The sequence below is a fragment of the Erpetoichthys calabaricus genome, chromosome 3 (assembly GCF_900747795.2).
Source record: "Erpetoichthys calabaricus chromosome 3, fErpCal1.3, whole genome shotgun sequence".
NCBI lineage: Eukaryota > Metazoa > Chordata > Cladistia > Polypteriformes > Polypteridae > Erpetoichthys > Erpetoichthys calabaricus.
This window is the reverse complement of record NC_041396.2, coordinates 96,104,834-96,123,738: the sequence shown is the minus strand read 5'-3', so window position 1 is coordinate 96,123,738 and position 18,905 is coordinate 96,104,834. Positions and strand designations below refer to the sequence as shown.

The 18,905-nt window shown below is 35.7% G+C and overlaps 1 protein-coding gene across 2 annotated transcripts in view; it reads right to left on the bottom strand.

Annotated features, from left to right (window-relative positions):
• The window catches only part of gata4 (GATA binding protein 4), a 65,905-nt gene extending 50,174 nt beyond the window's left edge, over positions 1 to 15,731 (bottom strand). Inside the window, exons 1-2 of one of the 2 annotated variants that reach the window (XM_028797189.2) lie at positions 15,599 to 15,731; positions 10,405 to 11,413 (exon numbers count right to left, since the gene is read on the bottom strand). In XM_028797189.2, coding sequence (XP_028653022.2) covers positions 10,405 to 10,921 — 517 coding nt within the window. In that variant the 5' untranslated portion in view covers positions 10,922 to 11,413; positions 15,599 to 15,731. Of the gene's footprint in view, positions 1 to 10,404; positions 11,414 to 11,578; positions 11,648 to 15,598 lie in introns of those variants that run through there. The other variant, XM_051924618.1, reaches the window with a different exon arrangement.
• Positions 15,732 to 18,905: the final 3,174 nt, after the last annotated feature.

Genomic DNA, 18,905 nt, shown 5'->3' with positions numbered 1-18,905 from the left:
AAAATAAACTGTAATTCAGCGCAATGCAAACTGACTGACATGATCAAGGTGGAGAACAATTTTATTTCCTCTCTGCTTAATTATCCGGTTGGTAGCTACAAGAACATGGAGTTTCAAACTGCAATGAATAACATTTTCTTTTGGTTACATGTGCATCTCACTATTCCAATATTTGTTTACTTCCTCTTTTAGTCAGGGACTGCACATAATGTACAGTACATACATAACTCCTCGTTCAATCATGTCACCAAAGCCAAACTGACAAATCACGCCAAAGCCAAACTGATCAATCAGAGGGACTGAACACAAAAACCTCAGAGTTTTATTATATTGTAGATAGATATTGGCAATCATAGCTGACAAAACTGGAAAGCTGAATTTATATACTTAATTAGATGACAAAAAAATTGATACGATGAAATATCACTACAGTCAAAAATACCAAGGAACTTACAGGAGGATTTTTTGAGATTATGTCAGAAACTGTTAAACTATGGCTATGAAAAAAAAATTCTTTACATTTATATAGCACTTTTCTCAATATTATTATTATTGTTATTATTGTTATTATTATGAAAAAAAAACAAAATAAAAAAGAATGTATAAACTCCACATTGGCCATGCCTGGGCAAAGGTTTCAGCCCAGGATTCTAGAACAGTTAAGCATCCCCTCTGGGATAAAGTCTAACTAAACATCAACAACATCAAACAACAAAACAAGTCATAAATCATGTGTTATAAACGTTATTAGTTTTGATTGCTTAATTAGTCTTTTCAGAATTATCTGATTATGCTTACAGAAAATGATGCCTGAAACATTTCTAGCTAATGGCCTACCAAATATTTTTTGCATTGGACTTCAAGGTTGAACAATAAGTCCCCAAACCATGTTCGTCTTTGCTCAAATTTTAACTTGTTTTTAGATATGGAAAAAGGACTGTAATTGAAAACAAACTTAATGCATCCATCAATTCATTTTTAAAAACACTTAATCCAGTCTAGCCTTACTGACTGAATAATCAACTCTAGATGTTTTACTAAGCTTTTATAAGACATACTCATACCCAACTTACACAAATCAGCCAAACCTGCACAATTTTGAGATGAGGAAGGAAAACCTGGAGAAAAATCTACAGAGATCTGAGGTAGATGTGCAACTTTACACAGAGCGTGACTATGCTAGAATTTAAACTTGACACTAACAACTGCAACGCCAAATAAACCAGCTTTTTAATTGCTATCTATCTTTGAGTACCTCATCTTCTTTCACCTCCTGGTCATGGAAAGGTGCAGCCTATCCTAGCAATATAATACATAAGATAGGAACCACTTGCAGACTCTGTGCAAATGCATCACAACACATTTTTTGGCTAGTTTAGAGTTTCTTGTTAACTTAACACAGAATTTTGAAATACGGAAGGAAACTTTTTGGAGGCATCCCATATAAACACAAGGTGAATTTAGAAACTGGGTGGGACTTCATCTTTGTCCCTGAAGCACTGGATCCCTATACCATACTACTGTAATGTACAATTTCTGTAATTAAGCAGTGAAAGACAGGGGATGAAACTACCAGTATGTGCCAACCTTCTAATTCCAGACTGCATATGTCACAGTTTCTCTAACACTGCAAGACACTGAGTAATCAGTTTATTGTTCATTGTTTGCCTTCTCCTTTAAGTGGTGTTACACCTTTGAGGTAGCACTGATTATTTAATAGTTTCCTATTAAAATTTGTATCTACAACCTTAGACACCTACTGTAACAACACCTCCTCATTGCAGGTATTTGCAGAACACAGCTTTCCTTCATCTAGTATATTTCACTAGTACGAAAATAATAATTAAAAATGAATTTAGATGGCTAAAATATTTATTCAGTAGTTATGGACTTTATAACAGTCGAAATATTTCACTTCCCAAAAGGTACAGTGGCTCAGGGTCAAATTTTCCTCTGAGCTGAAGGGCAAAGGTTCAGAGATTGTGAGTCCACAGCGCTAATATGTCTGCCATTAAATCAATAAATGCGCTGTGCCAGTGTAAAGTAGAATGTCTGACATTAGTTAACCAACTCTGAAAATGTGAAGTTGCTACACAAAGATACCAACATTCTTGCTGCATTGCCTTGAATGCTTATTTTCCATTTATGAACTAATAATAGCTCTTAAGTACTCCATAAATCATCCATCCATCCATTTTCCAACCCGCTGAATCTGAATACAGGGTCACAGGGGTCTGCTGGAGCCAATCCCAGCCAACACAGGGTGCAAGGCAGGAATCAATCCCAGGCAGGGCAACTCCACAAATCATTAATTTATATATACATATATATATATATATATATATATATATATATATATATATTGTTTTTCTTTGCTGCTCTTAATACCTGCAATGTAGCATGACATGTTTGAGGCATGTCACATGGAGTGACAACATTAACAGTAGATACAGTAATCCCACTGGTAAAGCTTAACAACTGTTTATGCATTTAGCATGAAAATCATTGTGGGTAACCAGATTCTCTCTGAATGAATACAGGCCAGAGGCAAGGGGTGGGGAGCAGGGTGATAAGTTGGGGTGTTGGTGCTCGGTTTATATGTCTCAGGGCGTTAGTTGGTAGCTTATGATGGATCACATGTACAATTTCATTTTCTATACTTTATTGCTGGCTTTAGAACACATATGCCAGCCATTCACTTGTGCTAATGCTGGTTATACATATCACAGCTCCACAGAACAAAACAAGACCCTGCATAGCCACTCAAATCTTATAGACTATGTTATAAGCGCAATGAGTAAAACATGTCAAATGAACAATGGCAAATAAGGAAACAGACTATTTCATAGGATGCAAGTCATTAACCATACACCCTACATACAGTATATGTACTGTAATTTATGAAAGAAGCATTTAGAAATGCTTCTTTTTGTTATACTTGCTGGCTGTTCGTTCTCTGTCTCTCTCATTCTCTAAGTAATCTATCTGACAAATTCATGTGACAGCATCCAAATCATTTTTGGAGTCCTTTTAGTAATTTGTCCTCATTTGTTTTATTGAAATTTATTTTTATTTTTTCACATTCTTTTTATCACATCTTGATTGAAACCAGCCATTTCTAACATTTTAATAGAACCTTTGGGTGGGTGTTTTTCTATCTGTTGATGCACATCTATCAATTTATATTTATTATGTGTTAGTAAAATGGTCTTAGAGGCGGCACAGTGGAGCAGTGGTTGCGCTGCTGCCTCTCAATTAGGAGACCGGGGTTCGCTTCCCGGGTCTTCCCTGGGTGGAGTTTGCATGTTCTCCCCGTGTCTGCGGGGGTTTCCTCCCACAGTCCAAAGACATGCAGGTTAGGTGCATTGGCGATCCTAAATTGTCCCTAGTGTGTGTGTGTGCCCAGTGGTGGGCTGGTGCCCTGACCTGGGTTTGTTTCCTGCCTTGCGCCCTGGGATTGGCTCCAGTGTGCCCTGTAGTTAGGATGTAGCGGGTTGGATAATGGATGGATAAATGGTCTTAATATTTAAAAGTGAGATGTTACAATGAGTAGTTAAAGTTTTACTTAGAATTTCAGGTTTCTGAATTAAATTATTTTGACTACTCTTGGCCTGCCCAATTATGATAATTCCCCAAACCTTTAATGGTTACTGTATTTCAAACTCATCCACTTTGTAAAAAAAAACCTAGTCAGTGATGTGCTCTTTTCATGGAGAGACTTACTCACTGGTCACACACACATAATCTGTCTGTGGTTAGTGTGATGAGGTGAGTGACTTAAGCATGGTGCACTGATTTGCAGCTGTGTGCAGCAACATACATACAGCAATGCCAATAAGTTAGTGCAACAAGTTATAGCTTAAATATAGGACAAAAAAGGCTGAAATACAAGACATCTGCTCTTTGATGTACACACTACAGGTTCGTGCTAATCTGGAAACAAGCAACAATAGGATCACCTGATGTTTATAGAGACCTTACTGCAAAAGGTAACCAAAGCTAGTGCAAGATTACAACTGGCAGCATGGGTGATGGTAGCTGCCAGTTATGACAGCAGCAGTGACCCATGGCTCATTGTTTGTTGGCAGTGTTTGATGACACCACAAGCTACCAGGTGAGTGGTGTGTGACAAGGGTCTGGAAATAGGTTGTAAGTTATAAAAATATAATTTTGCTCAATGACTCAATGAAATCTAAAATTTACAGATAACAAAATATACTGACACACTATCAAAACTATAATTTAAAATGTAAAATTAGAGAATTGCAAAGTGATAAACCCAAAGCTTATCGGAAATCCCATTGGATTTTGTTAGTACACTCAGAGATCTCCATCATTAACCTGCTTTACCATTATCTCAAGATGAACCATACTATAAAAAAACAACTGTAGCCTGTGCACAAATTGCTTGGCTCAAAAATGTGTGTCCTTTTGTCCGCACATGCAGTTATTTTTAGATACTGTCAAAACATTCTCCAGTTTTCAATTTTTCCCCACTACTGAACACTACATTAAACTTATTACCATGAAATTAAATATAATTATATTGCGATGAGCACTAGCAGAGACTGAATTGGCCAGGCCTTCAGTGATATATTGGTGGATCGTCCTAACTGTAACATCAAATTCTAAAAAGAGGTTATGTTAATTTTAGGAAATTATTATTCCCAGTTAAATCCCTGTCACTCTACATGATTTCCCAGCAATTTTCAGTCTCAGACTTTATTTACATAATCTTAGCAAGTCAGGGGCAATTGCAGCACACTCCAGTAGCAGTATGACATCCCCAGCTATCAATCAGAAAACTTGCCCCAACAAAATCAAAAAGGTTTTAAGTCATGAGTGTTGGCTCAGTGTGTGTGAAAGCTGACAAACAATCAGCACTCATTCAGAGTGATGCAGCCACAAGGAAACAAAAGAAAAACATGTTTTGTACCTCGTAAATAGAAGAGAGGCTCGTCTGTCTGATGTCTTATGTTTCACGTACCACAACAGAATGGAAAAAAGAATAAAGGGCAATGATTCCCAATGAACTTGGTGTATTGCAATGGTGTAGTCAGACAGCACATTATTGGCTGGGAAGAAAAAGGTTGAATTTGCAAAACATCGGAAATCTGCAACTGTGCTGGAAAATCAATGTGGAAGTGTGTAGATTGTTTTCCACTGCCATTCCTAGTCATGTAATTTGACATCCTCAAGGCAATGACATCAATAACCACTGTCCGAATAGAAGTGGTGTTCTGTTAAGCTAAAAGCAGCAACACGGTAAGATGCAAGAATCCACCAAATACTGTATACCAACAGAGAATCCAGAGGGAGTCCAATTTAAGTATCCTGAACAGGTACCAAAGAGGACCGACATATGAATGACCAAAGCAGGTATCAAGCACACACATGAAAATATTGTGAAAACTTGGACCTATGTGGACTACATTTTAAAGATAGGAAGGCCTTATGAGAGTACATGTTTTTTTTTTGTTTTTTTTATATATGTACTCATAATAAAGCAAAAGAAAATGTTCCATTGTCTGTGACCTGCCTTTCCCATTCATTTGCTCATTCTGTTGAGACTGCAGAGAATCTGAGCATAACCCAGCAAAAATGGGCCAAAGGTGACAACTTGCCTTCCCTTGATGGCTGGTTCATTAAGTACAAAAAGAAGGAAAGCTAGAAGCACTTCTTTACTTTTCTAACAGTGTTGTAACCCTTTGAGCAAATGGATAGCCATGCCATATGAATCCTGTGTCCAGTTAGAAGCAGAAATAGCAATGTGTTACTTTTAAATAGAATTAACACAAATATTTGCAAGTGTAGCTACTGTATACACTTATAGCTATACACTCTGAACACATATGCTTTAAAAATGATACAAATAAAAAAATACATAAACGCCACTTTTGAGGAGTGGCACAGTTGTTGGATCTGCTGCCTCTGAGCTCCAAGTTTGGTTCAAATCCTGGACAAGCCACTATTTACATACATACGTGGAGATAGTGATCTTCATGTGACTGCATGGGCTTTTCTTCAGATGCTGTTTCTGTCAACCATATTGAAAGATGTGTAGGTTCAATCAAAAGATCACTCTAAAAATCGTCCTTTTAATGAGTGTGTGTACGTGTGTGTGTGCACACGCATGAATGGGCGACTTTAACCTGGACAAAATCTGAGGCTGGATGTGCTCTCAGACAAGACTAGCACAATGTCTAGGCTTGGCTCCCACTTTCCATCCAGTACTATTACTATAAATTCAAAACTCTGAGCCTGTACTCTGAGAAGACCAATGTACGAAAACAAACTAAACTGAAATAAATATGTTTCTGTTCCTACAACCTTAAAAGTGGTTTATAAAATTTATGAATGCATGCATATAACCTTTGATGGAAAAATGACATTTGACTCAAAGCATTGTATAATATTGCATTTTTTCAGTCATTCTCGTAATAAAAAAACATAATCTATTCTAAGTATTAAATCAGAAACATTTTAAGAACAACAAATAAAAGAGTACAAAAGATTACTGGCTCCACATTATTTATCATGAAACCATGTTTTTCCAAGACATTTAGCAATGCTGGGGGCTTAGTTGTAGATGCTGCTATTAATTAAATCAAATTATAATGTTTTCAATGTAATTTATGTCAGCAGCACCTCTTGCTTAGGACAATTGTCCTTAATTGTGATTACACCATAGGCCTTTGAATAACTGATTTTGAAAGAGATTTCCAAAGCAGGGTACATGGGAGAACTTTAATAAATTCTATATAACTCCCATTTTTAAATATACTCTGTCACAATGTAATGAATGCATTATATAAAATTTGCAGTTTTAAGATTGAGTGGGTTTAGCTGGTGCAACTCTTTAGAAATGTTTTCCTACGGCTGTGCCCATTCAGTTTTAACCAGACTTAAAATGCCAATGCCTTTCAGAAAATATTACATTTTTAAGTATTAGTTTTTTTCCTCAGTTTATAACCTTTTGAATAATTCACGGAAGTCATTATTGACCAGCAATTCTTTAACATGAGCATTATTACATCATGGCAGAATACATTTAACTTTCTTAAAAGGTTTACATATATAATCTGGCAGCATCATTTTAAACACTGAAACAAGTTGGTCTCCAAATGATGAATTTGATTTGTGAATTAAATTATAAATAGCTTAGTTTACAAGGATTGTGATTCTTAAATGAGCTAGAAGACTAGATAGGGGCTTCCCAGTTTAAGCATAAGGAAAACAGAAATGTACAATGCCCACTTTGACTGGGCGGACAGTCTACAATATTTAAATACCAGTTTGACTCTGCATTACTCTTCCATTATTACCAGATACTTTGAGAAAGAATGTACTTTGAATTATAGCATTTATGCTTGACACTGTCTGCAGAAGTCAAATATATTTTGTTTTAGACAGTTTTACTGTTAGCACATTATAGTTGTAAATATGTACAGTATAGCTGCCCTAAGTCAGTACTCTGCAAATGTGTTATATAAAAATAAACTTGTCTTTGGAAATATGATCAACACTGGTATGAGGATTAAATTTGAATCTTCTTCTCCTTTTTTTTTTTGTTCTTTATTTCTTGTATTAGGAATTTGGTAGTTTTCGCATATCCCTTGGGGTCAGAGCACAGGGTCAGCCATTGTACAGCGCCCCTGGAGCAATTACAGGTTAAGGGCCTTGCTCAAGGGCCCAGCAGAGCTGTGGCCTTTTTGGCAGTGACGGGGATTCGAACTGGCAACCTTCGGGATACCAGCACAGATCCTTAGCCTCAGAGCCACCACTCCACCCTTTATGCCTAGGCTTCCATATTATGTTATTTAATGTTATTTAATCAACACTACTTCAATCGTTTATTTGGATATCAGCCCCATTACTGCCTGTGCTTAGTTAACATGTTCCCCCCATATCTACTGTAGGTGAGTTTTTCAGTTCTCCTACCTTGAATGTTTGCTTACTTGGTGAGTCCAAATTGGTATGAATGAGTGTGGCGGTGTGCCTGTGACTGGCACCCCCGAGTTGGTTCTAATCAGGAATTTAATGCTGATGGAATAATCTCCTGTTCCTTGAATTAATATAATTAGGCAATCGATGTTATACTTTAGTTACTATTTTATGCATAAATTTATAATCTGGATAAAATAATATAATTCCTCAGAGGAAGGATTTCTCAGTGACAATACACTCTAGCAACAAAAACTTAAACAGACTAAAAACTAAAACTGGACCATAACTTTTTAAAAGACTGGGAATAAAACTGTAAATAAAGAATCCCCCATAATGCAAAATCTGCACTTATAGCAATTTTTTAATCTAGACAGAAGGTCATCAACTAGCCATTAATGTCTGCTGTAGGGAACATAATTTCACAATTCTTGACCACTGCTGTAATTTTAATCAGTATTTATTATTTAATTTTCCCCATGCTTGTGAGAAAGACTGAATTCAAATTTAACCTTCGAAACAGCTAAATATTGATAGTTAAATAAGTGAAACTAATAATTTTGTGGATGAGTCTCAAAATTAAAATTTTACTAAAAAAATGTACATGCATTACATGAGAATATAAATTGATAAACAGATGGGCACAAATTTTCCAGGTTCAACAGTAATTAAACCCTCCATAATTAAACACAAAACTAACAAACCAATAAATAATTAATTAAAATAACAAATATAAAAACTCTGGATGACAAATAACTAAACAAATTAGATAGATAAGAAATGTAATTAATATGACTGTGCACATACCTGTTTATCTTTCTATCTATCTAAAAACACTTAACCACAATAGCAAATAAATAAACAAATAAATAAATAAATAGTGTAAAAACATCTGTATTTGAAATGGTATGCATGAACATGTTGTGTCCAAATATATTCAAAGTGTACGTTCTTCATCATTTAAAGCACTTTGAGCTACATTATTTGTATGAAAATGTGCTATATAAATAAATGTTGTTGTTGTTTACATATTTTTATTAAACCACACCATGAACACAAGTCTCAATGAAAAGTAAATAAATTAAGTGGAACACCTTATTTCTTTTGAAATCATTTAACTTTAAGCATTAATTTAAACACAAATGCAAAATGTAAAATATTACTAATATTACATGTTAAAATGGGAACTCTAGGTTATCTAACCCCTACTAGTACTGCACGTTATGCAGTTTGAGAAAATGCAAAATATTTAAGATACATTTAATATGTAATTGAAAGATTTTTATGGTAACTTTAGTACAACAAAAATTGAAATGGTTTGTCGGCCGTTTTCAGTTAATATGGATTTCTTTTTGTAGAAAACGAATAAGGAAGTACTGCTTTACAAATGTGCATTATGGAACATTTTTTTAATTAACGCAGACTTGACTACAATAATTCAATGATGAAATCAAGCAATAAAATCTACTTCGCACACGTTAATGTAACATTAATTTAACACGTTCTTTATTGATCGTTAAATAATTATTGTTTTATATAAGTATGTCTGCACAAATTCAGTTCCGTAATTATATTTTATACTGTATATATATAAAATGTATAACAATATTCTCGAGAAATAAGGCGCTTTATTTTGTTAAGCTTTATAATTTTCCAAATTGCTCATGAGAAGCTTCTTTAGTCGAAAATACTGCTGCATGTTTGCTTTGTCTACTCATCAGTTTCAAAAGGCACCCCTGAACGAGTAATGAGAGAGAGCCAACGGCTTGAATAACGGTATACAATGATTTTTCGCAATAAAATAAAAAGTACGTAAACTTAAAGTTCGAATTAACAACAAAGCAAAACTCGGACTGGACAATCTATCCATTTATCTATCTTACTCTCTGTTTTTTTTAAAGAAGAATTAAAATTGAACTAATTTCTTGTGTATTTTTCATATTAAAACCGTGAGTATTTTCGACTTATCTGTCTTCAAGTTTAGAACAATTTGTGCAAAAATTGAAGGCCGACAAATCTTAAAACTACCTCCGCACAAAATCACTTTAAACGCATATTATCAACAAAAATAAACCGTGCTAAAGTCTGAATGTAAGTTTTAACATAAATAAATAGTATTCCAATGCCTGTAGTTTACATGCATGCGAGTTGTTCTTGCATTTTAAGGTGTAGGGCTCGTGCATTTTATATCCTTAAGAAAAAGACGCATTCTACTTCGTAATATATATATATATCAGAAGTTTATTATTATGTTACTTATTTAATCGAAAAATTTCAGAGTCGCGCACATGTGCTAAAAACGGAGTTATCAGCTAAAATGTTTGCCTTCCAGACACGCGATTTTCGTTTTCATCCTTCTCGTTGCTGAACGCACTTTACATTGACTTGACCATTCAATAGATTTGGGAGGCTCTGAGTTTTACAACGGTCAGTATTTCTTCTAGTTACAGTAGTACTCACCTATATTCGGGTGCCTAACCGTCCCGGGCACCCCCCGGCTCTGCAGGCTGTGCAGCACTGGGTTGTCGAAGGCAGCTGGAGGCCACGACGCTCCCATGTCGGATCCAACATAAGCCTGGTACGGGTTATGGTAGGTGCTGCCGAAGCTCCTACCACCGTACTGTTCCCGAACAGTGTAGGCTGAGGTTTCTCTTACGGAGGAGCCTGAAGCTGTTATAGGAGGACTGGCTGAGAAGGAGAAGCGTGAGGACACGTGAGAAGGGTGCGAAGAGGAGCCCGGGTTATAAGTGACCCCCGCTTCTACACCGGCCTGAGCCCACATGGAGTGACTGGAGGCTGAAGAGCCCGGCTGAGACGTTGAAGGCGGTTGCAGATAAGGCAGCGCTGGTATCATAGATGTAACGCGGCTTGTAGGTACGTAAACAGGTGAGGATGCCGCCGGGTTGTTGACAAAGCTCGGCGAGCCTTCGTATGAAGGTGGTCCATGATTTGCCGTCATAGCGATACCCTGATACATGGTGTACTGCCTTTTACATAAGTATCAGTACATCTGCTGTGTGGGAATGGTCCTGTATCTCCAAATGTCTCCGTCAGATTATCCTTCTTACATGAAGAAGCCCTAAAGTTTTTTCTTGTAATAAATATTGGTATCCCTTGTTGGCACGGCCTATTCTTGACGTGTTTCTGTCAGATGAAGGAAACCACACACGAAACGCATGATGTAGTGGAGCCAGGAATAGTCATGCAACTTTCCTCACGAATTTTCCATTAATTAACTATTAACGCATAATGCTCGAGGAAAACAGAAAGCTGCCGATATTTATCCGAATAGGAAGAGACTAGATAAGGAGGAACCTTGTCCTCACAGGAAGAGCCACATGGTACTTTTCTCTTTCCGCGGAAGGAGCTGCCAATTTCGATCCTGGAGTCAGACTGTCCCGTTGCTTTCCTTTCCTCCCATAGTCTGTAGGCATCCAAAAATGTTCATTCAGCTTCTTTCTTGCTTGTCCTGAAAAACAGAAACGTATAATTATAACCGACCTATCGAGCATAGTGCACATACACTGACAGGTCGACACGCAAGAATATTTTAGCTAATATGCCTCAACTTCTGCAAACGTTGTCGATTACTTATTGAACAATTTTAACTAAAAGTAAAAAAAATATGTGTTACTTTAACTTTCTATTCTATATTGGCCCCATTATCACTGAATATAGGTGTGTGCGTGAGTGTGCACTGCGATGGACTGACAACCGTGCGGGAGTCCTGCACCGATTGCTACCACATTAGATGACGTAATCACAGTTTATATACTGAACTGGTGACATGCTAAGCTACTTATAAAATTCTGAATATAAAATACACTCTCAGATGACACCACTAAGTAAAACCCGTCAGCAAACTTTCCAAAAATTGAATAATAATGTATTTTAAAGCAACGCCGTTATACAGTTTTAATGGTGCCAAGGTGCTTCTTCAGAGGGATGCCACAGGGTAACCATTTTTGGCTTCTAAAAGAACCATCCACATGAAGATTCCAAACATTAAATCATATTAAAAGATAATCGTTGAACTGTTTATATTCGTCTCATTACCAATGATACAATGACACAGTTAATTAATTAATGTCATCTGTCTGTCTGTCTGTCTGTGTGAATGAATGAATATGTTAAAGACCAGCAAAAATCAAATGCCCTGAATAGACACCGTGTTAAGTAAAATTTAGTTAAAATGCCAATAAGTGCATTTTTCTTGATCCTTCTAACAGAAAATGTGGATTAATACAATAAAAAATAAAGACGGGAAATTCACGTGCATCTTATTTAATTTTTATTTTTTTAAATAACTAGGTATAAACACCACAAATACAGGGTGGTCCAGATCTAATTATGCAATTATTGCATTGTATTGCATTAAAAGTTTCATAGTTAGATCTGGACCACCCTATACACAAAAAATAAATACATTACAGTATTACACTGCTTTTCCATTTAAAACTGTAGCATGAACAAATAAAGTAATGCACGGTTAAATCTGTATATGACATTAATTATGCACAGTTGCTGAAAGAAAGCAAATATTAAGAACTATAATATAATATGCGTAAAATTGTAAAGTATAAGAAATCATGCACAAGGATCTGAAAACATAAATATGCTATATTTCCCTGCATCATATTTAAACTTTATTTCTGAATCGTATGTAGCGATTTTCCTGCGGCATATTTATAGCTTCATTGGGTATGCAAATGTTTTAATAGATAGCTAGCTAGATAGATAGATAGATAGATAGATAGATAGATAGATAGATAGATAGATAGATAGATAGATAGATAGATAGATAGATAGATAGATAGATAGATACTTTATTAATCCTAATAGGTTAAAAGTATCAGCACAAACGGAATCTAAAAGTATTTCAAAACTTAGCGCACCGCAAAAACAAAAAGCAACCGGAAAATTCTACATAGGTTAACATTTGTGGCAAATATTCTCTGTCAGAACTAATACATGATGTGAATAATTAAAAAACATTCAAGTCACCCCCATGTAATAATGCGTGTATGGACTCAGGTCTGCCTGACATTCGCCACAGCTCTAAAAGACTGAGCATAATACAATTACTTGTTATCATTCTTGACATGAAGCTGACAATGGGTCCACCTGTGTAGCGTTGTGTGTTCAACGGCTTGCTGCGACCTCCACTTGGGAAGACATAACAGATCATGAAAGTAAATGACGGATGGTTGGAAAATGATCCTTGCTAAACGGAAAACAAATGCGGCAAAATACAGGTGCAGCTTTGTAGGATTCTTATAACTGGCTACTGTGAAAGTCCTGGATTTATGTAGCTATTTATACCATGTTATTTATTTAACAGATTTTTCCATGTATGTAGATGTATATTTATGGATGGAGTTTGAACAAGCTGTTCAAGTCAAACTGATAAACAATTCAAATGTATCTTTCACAAAACCAGTATTTACACTACATGTTTATACGTGCTCATTTAAGCTGACTTTCAAACGATTATGCCATAAAAGTGTCTTATATACTTTTTCTACTGCTTTATTCAAAATATTACTATAGTGGACGTTATTGTAGTAGCTGTAGAAAATCTATCTATCTATCTATCTATCTATCTATCTATCTATCTATCTATCTATCTATCTATCTATCTATCTATCTATCTGAAATAATACAGAATCCTGTATTTTCCCTCATATCTGGAACTAATCATGTTATTGTCAACGATTACAGCCATGACAGAACTAGATAATTTTCATAAACGAATAACAAATTAAAAACGGTCACCCGTATGACATTTATATTTAAAGTACTTTGTAGTTTTAAATGTGGTTACTGTCGAATGAACTCCGTATTTTCAAATGTGAGGAAAAGATTTTCATATGTCTGTCAATAAAATTGTGATTTTTATCTCCTCAAAAAAGAGCATAAGAGTGTATAAGGGGCTTATGAAAATACACCGACTTCGGTTTTTCCCGTACTGCTAACATCATCTTTATATGCCTCTTTATATTACTTGTTGTCTTTATGTACTACATGATAATTTATCTTTTTGTATTTTGTGTAGTTCCTATTGCATCAATACTACCAAGTCAAATTCCCAGTAGAAGTTATAGTGTACCTGGCTAACAAAGTGAATTCTGATATTAATCATATGTAGTCATACTCTGCATCCTACCAGGTCCTTTCTTACCATAATTACAATACTGTTAAGAATAAGGCCGTAATTATTAAAATTCTGCAGTTGAATAACCATTAAAATTAACTTAGTGTAACTTTCTAAATTACAAATACGATGTAAAAATATTTGTAAATATTCGAGTTATAAGATGCAGTATTTTCAAGAGTATCCTTCATACGTTTTTTACATCCAGCATAGCTGGAAGAACTTCTGATAATGATAAGCTTCAGAAGAAAAAAGGATGTTAGTGTATTGCCCAAATATTTGTTTTTTACTGTCACGTAGTACCATATAAACGAATATATCATAATAAATAATAATTATAATGACGACTAATGACGACCAGTTTTTAATGTTTTAGAATTCAAGTAATACAACAAAAATAATAACGAATAGCTTTTTTTTGTAAAAATATATCTGCAATAATAAAAAAAAAAACATTGGGCGATTTTCTTCATAAATTTACACTTGACACGTTTGTTTGCAATGGTGGACGCTATTGTTTCGTTTATAGATTCTTAATGATAAACTATGCGTGTCTGTGTCCCACAGATTTTTTATCACAGATCACTGGGTAAAGTTTTCCTCCGGGCGTGCGTGTGCAGTGTGAACAATAGTAAAGGGTTTCTGGATTTAATCAGTTATCTCCCCATTGTTAACGTAGGTCGATTCCCAGATACGGTATCAAAGATATTTTATCAAGGTGGTGCAATGGCGGATTGTGTGTTTTTCGTTTTATCTTACGAATACAGAGAACATGAGCCTTCGAGGGAGAATCTGAAATAGATGCGGTCAGAGACAACGCAAACATAGATAACATGCTAAATGCCTATTGCAAAGCGCTTTTACATTTCACCCTCTGCTTTATTTTACACAACACGAACACAAATATTCTGCACTGTAAAACGAGCAAAATGTTCCTGTATACGAATTTAATAGTGGAATCACAGAGCCTGAGCGGCAAGACGATTTTTCATTTTGTTTGTCAACGGATGTCTGATGCTTCATTTCTTGTCTCTTTTAGATCAGCTCGAGTATTTCTACAGTGACGTTGCTGTCGTTTTCTGTTTTGGACATCATTGAATGACTCTCGACTAAAGAGAAGTAAATGAGCACATACATCCCGTCTTTTACTACCATAACTCAAGCCCCCGTCCTATATTTTGTGTTAAAATTATCCACACATTCTCTCTCTTCTCGACTTTACCAGTTCTGGGTTACAGAAGTCTAAGCTTACCTAAGTTGAAGTTAGCAAAAGAAAGAAACTGACCATGGACGGGACGCCATTCTATCACAGAATGTATAAAAATCATTAATACAAATCACGACGATACTTTGAAGACACAATAAAAACTTGAAGAATATATATATAGCCTATTCATACATACATACACATACAAATCATTTCTATGTTTCTGGCTCTGATGCCACTGCCAGCTATTTTATGTCACACCCTGAATCGTCTGTGTCACCCATAAGCCTCACCTGACGCATTCACCGTGTCATTGCTCCAGCCACTCTCTGGTCCTGGTGAAGACTTCAGAGACGAAGTTACGCGCGCGTGCTATACGGAAGCTGCTGTGGCTCTAACTGCTCCCAGATGGGCGTATGATGCGTGCGCGTCGGCGCTTTCTCGGCTCAGAACCGGGGAATACCGGAGAAGGGCAAGAAACCCCTCCTCCTCCTCGACGTAGGACTTCATCCGCGCAGTCTCGGCCATTTCACAAACCTTTCGACAGGAGGAATGAGTTAATTAGAAGCTTAAGAAACTCTGGAATCTGATTAGCACATGTGGATGACTATTATTACCAGGCCAGTAATTAAACATCTTTTGTTATAATTTTAAATAAATTAACAGAAAGTACCGGAAACACTATTATGTGTTGCTTATTTTTTAAAATGTGCTTTAATTAAAGACATTCACGCAAAATAAATATATATGTATTCAAGAGAGACTGAGACTGCACCATAGTGGCGCTCAGACATCCTCATCAAGCAAAGCTCGATACCTGATCAGTCTGTCTGATCAATTTGCACCCTTCTCCCCTGCATCGTGGCAAACCTCGAACCATATTCCTTAATTGCATTGCTCGACCACCTTAACGCATAACATTTGAGCATTCGGAACAAATTTGCTTCGTGCACCCACTCCCCCACAGGTATCTCTGTAGTGATTGTGAGTGTCAGCTAAACGGCTGCCGTTTGGGCCCTGAGGAATACCATGTCCGAGCACCGCACACTAATCACGGTGGTCGCTTCGATCTAACCATTTGCAATTTGTCTTATGTGCTGTGCTTTTCAGGTATACAAGTGTCTAACAGCACTTTAAACGAGACCATTACTTATGTTCCTTGTCTCTCTTTAATGTTCGTGCTAAGCTTTTAACCGTCGTCCTGAAAGGTCCCGTTGATACGTATGAGTGGAGATATAAGTGAATACATAACTTTTCACCTCTGAGATGTTTTCAAAAGTCATGCTTATCTCGGTTAATTAGCTGCAGAACTATCATAAATAAAATTGTTTGAGCACTCGTCAAATTATTTATCATCGCTTTCATTCAACTGACAAAAAGAATTCTGAGCTTTGTTCAGTTTTGCATCAATTTATATAAACCGCGTAGACAGATAAGAAAAATAGCAGTGAAAGATATACAAGACAAAAGATTGTTTTTTGTTTTGCAGAAAATTCAGATGATGTCAAAATTTTCTTCGATACACTTCACTTGGAATACATCATGGAACATAAACAGTGTTTTACTTCTCTGTGATTATTTTCTCTGAAAATTTGTTGGCCGTATAAAGTCACTCTAATTCTAATTCAGTTTGTTACATAGCCATCTTCACACAAAGTGTTACATTAAGAAAACTGTGCTGTCTTTATCAAAGTAAAGAAGAGAAAAATGGTACATTAAAATACACGTCAATCATTGCACTAATTTTTTATATGTAGACACCAGGGTCGAGGTAATGTGTGGATGCAGTATCCGATTCTAGACAGGGCATGAGTTGACCACCTCAGGGAGCTGCAATCACAACGACTGTGGCTTTCATGAGGAAACCTGAGTTTGCTCATGATTTAAAGTGTGTGTGTTATATATAGTTCACGATTTTCCGAGAATCGATTCATTCACAGTATTGGATCGCCTATTCACACAAAACCAGGACTGGCAAATACCGCAAAAAAGAAAGATCAGATATAATTTGCGAACTGACGAAAATAACGATAACTCGGTTAATTTAGAGGAGGCATCCTGACGGTGTCTCCAAAATAAAGTAGACAACTGGAAGTTCTACAACAAAGATTAATGAACACCGAGTTTTCAACAAGGTTTTCCATAATTCATTTATTTTCATCGGCGAAATTGAATCCCTAAGTATAGGTGACAGTGATAACCCACTAAACAGGCATTTCAAATATATAATTCATGAATTCCCTTCCATCTCTTTCTGAAAAACTTCAGCATTAAAATTCTACAACTGGAAAACAGGTAAAGCATTAATGCAATTGTCATCGATGAAGATATCAATAATATCTTCAGTGTTAATTAAGCAAGCAGTGTCGCTTTGAATTTGAAACTCTGAGGATGGGTTCAAATCCGCAACTGACGCGTGAGCAGTCCAATTCACATGCCTTTACTCTAATTGGAAAAACAAAAGAAGTGCAACTTTGGACATCGGCGAAAAATAAGAAAATTATAAAAATAATAATAATTATATTTTGGGTATAGACCATACGTATTGTGGACATTCAAAAGTCTGTTAAATAAAGAAATGTGGAGGTGTAGGTTTGAATTTTTTTTTTTAAATAAAAAGCTATTTCTAAAACTAGATAACTAATCTCTATTTCTTTAACATCATTCAACACATTCACCAATTCACGCTTAAGTGCTCTTGGAGAGCTGGACTCCTGCGCATCAGAGGTAAATTAACGATCATCCCTGGACTAGATTCTATAGTCCATCAAAGTCATCACGTTAGACATATAATTACGTGAATTTCCAAAATAAATTATGCAGACCTATTTTGGTCAATGTTTATATCAGTTATGTCGACGACTAAGATACAGTATGCAAGCCAATCGGTCCATTAGATTTTTACTTACAAGTAACAAATATCGACCTAGCGTAAATAAAAAAGACTGCTTATCTCATTTGCTATTTGAAAACTACGATCAATACTTTAACAAAACCTGTAAAAACTGAATTATTCAACACGAAATAGTACATTGTAAAAATCCGGTAAAATTAAATTAAATTAGACATATTTTCTAAGTACAAAGTATAATGCAATGAACAGTTAAATTAATGTTTTATGCATGTATAAAAGGTGTCATTTTGCTTGGCTTTTCTCTGCATGTAAATTTAAATTTAAGCAGTGTTTTAGCTGTCAATATCAACGAATTATTTTAATTTTATGAATAATTGCTGCATTGCCCTAAATTCACAATTATAACACTGTAACTCTTCACACCGAAGAGCACAATTTTTTCACACTTATAATATTATAACTCACTCAAAAATAAACTTATAACGTTGTTTTGTTTATCGTATATTAACTCAAAATTATTATATACCTGCTAGCTTTATGCAGTTTCTAACAGTACGGGGTATACCTGAGGTAAAACAAGTTTGCGTTGCCATATACAGTATGGTGTCATTTATCCAAACTTTCCATCCATTTTCTGTGATATTTATCTTTGTGGAGAATTCCAATTGTGTATAAATTTACGATATTTGCATAAACAACGCCCCTTTTGGCGCCACGCATTAAATAGATCCCCACACCTTTGCACA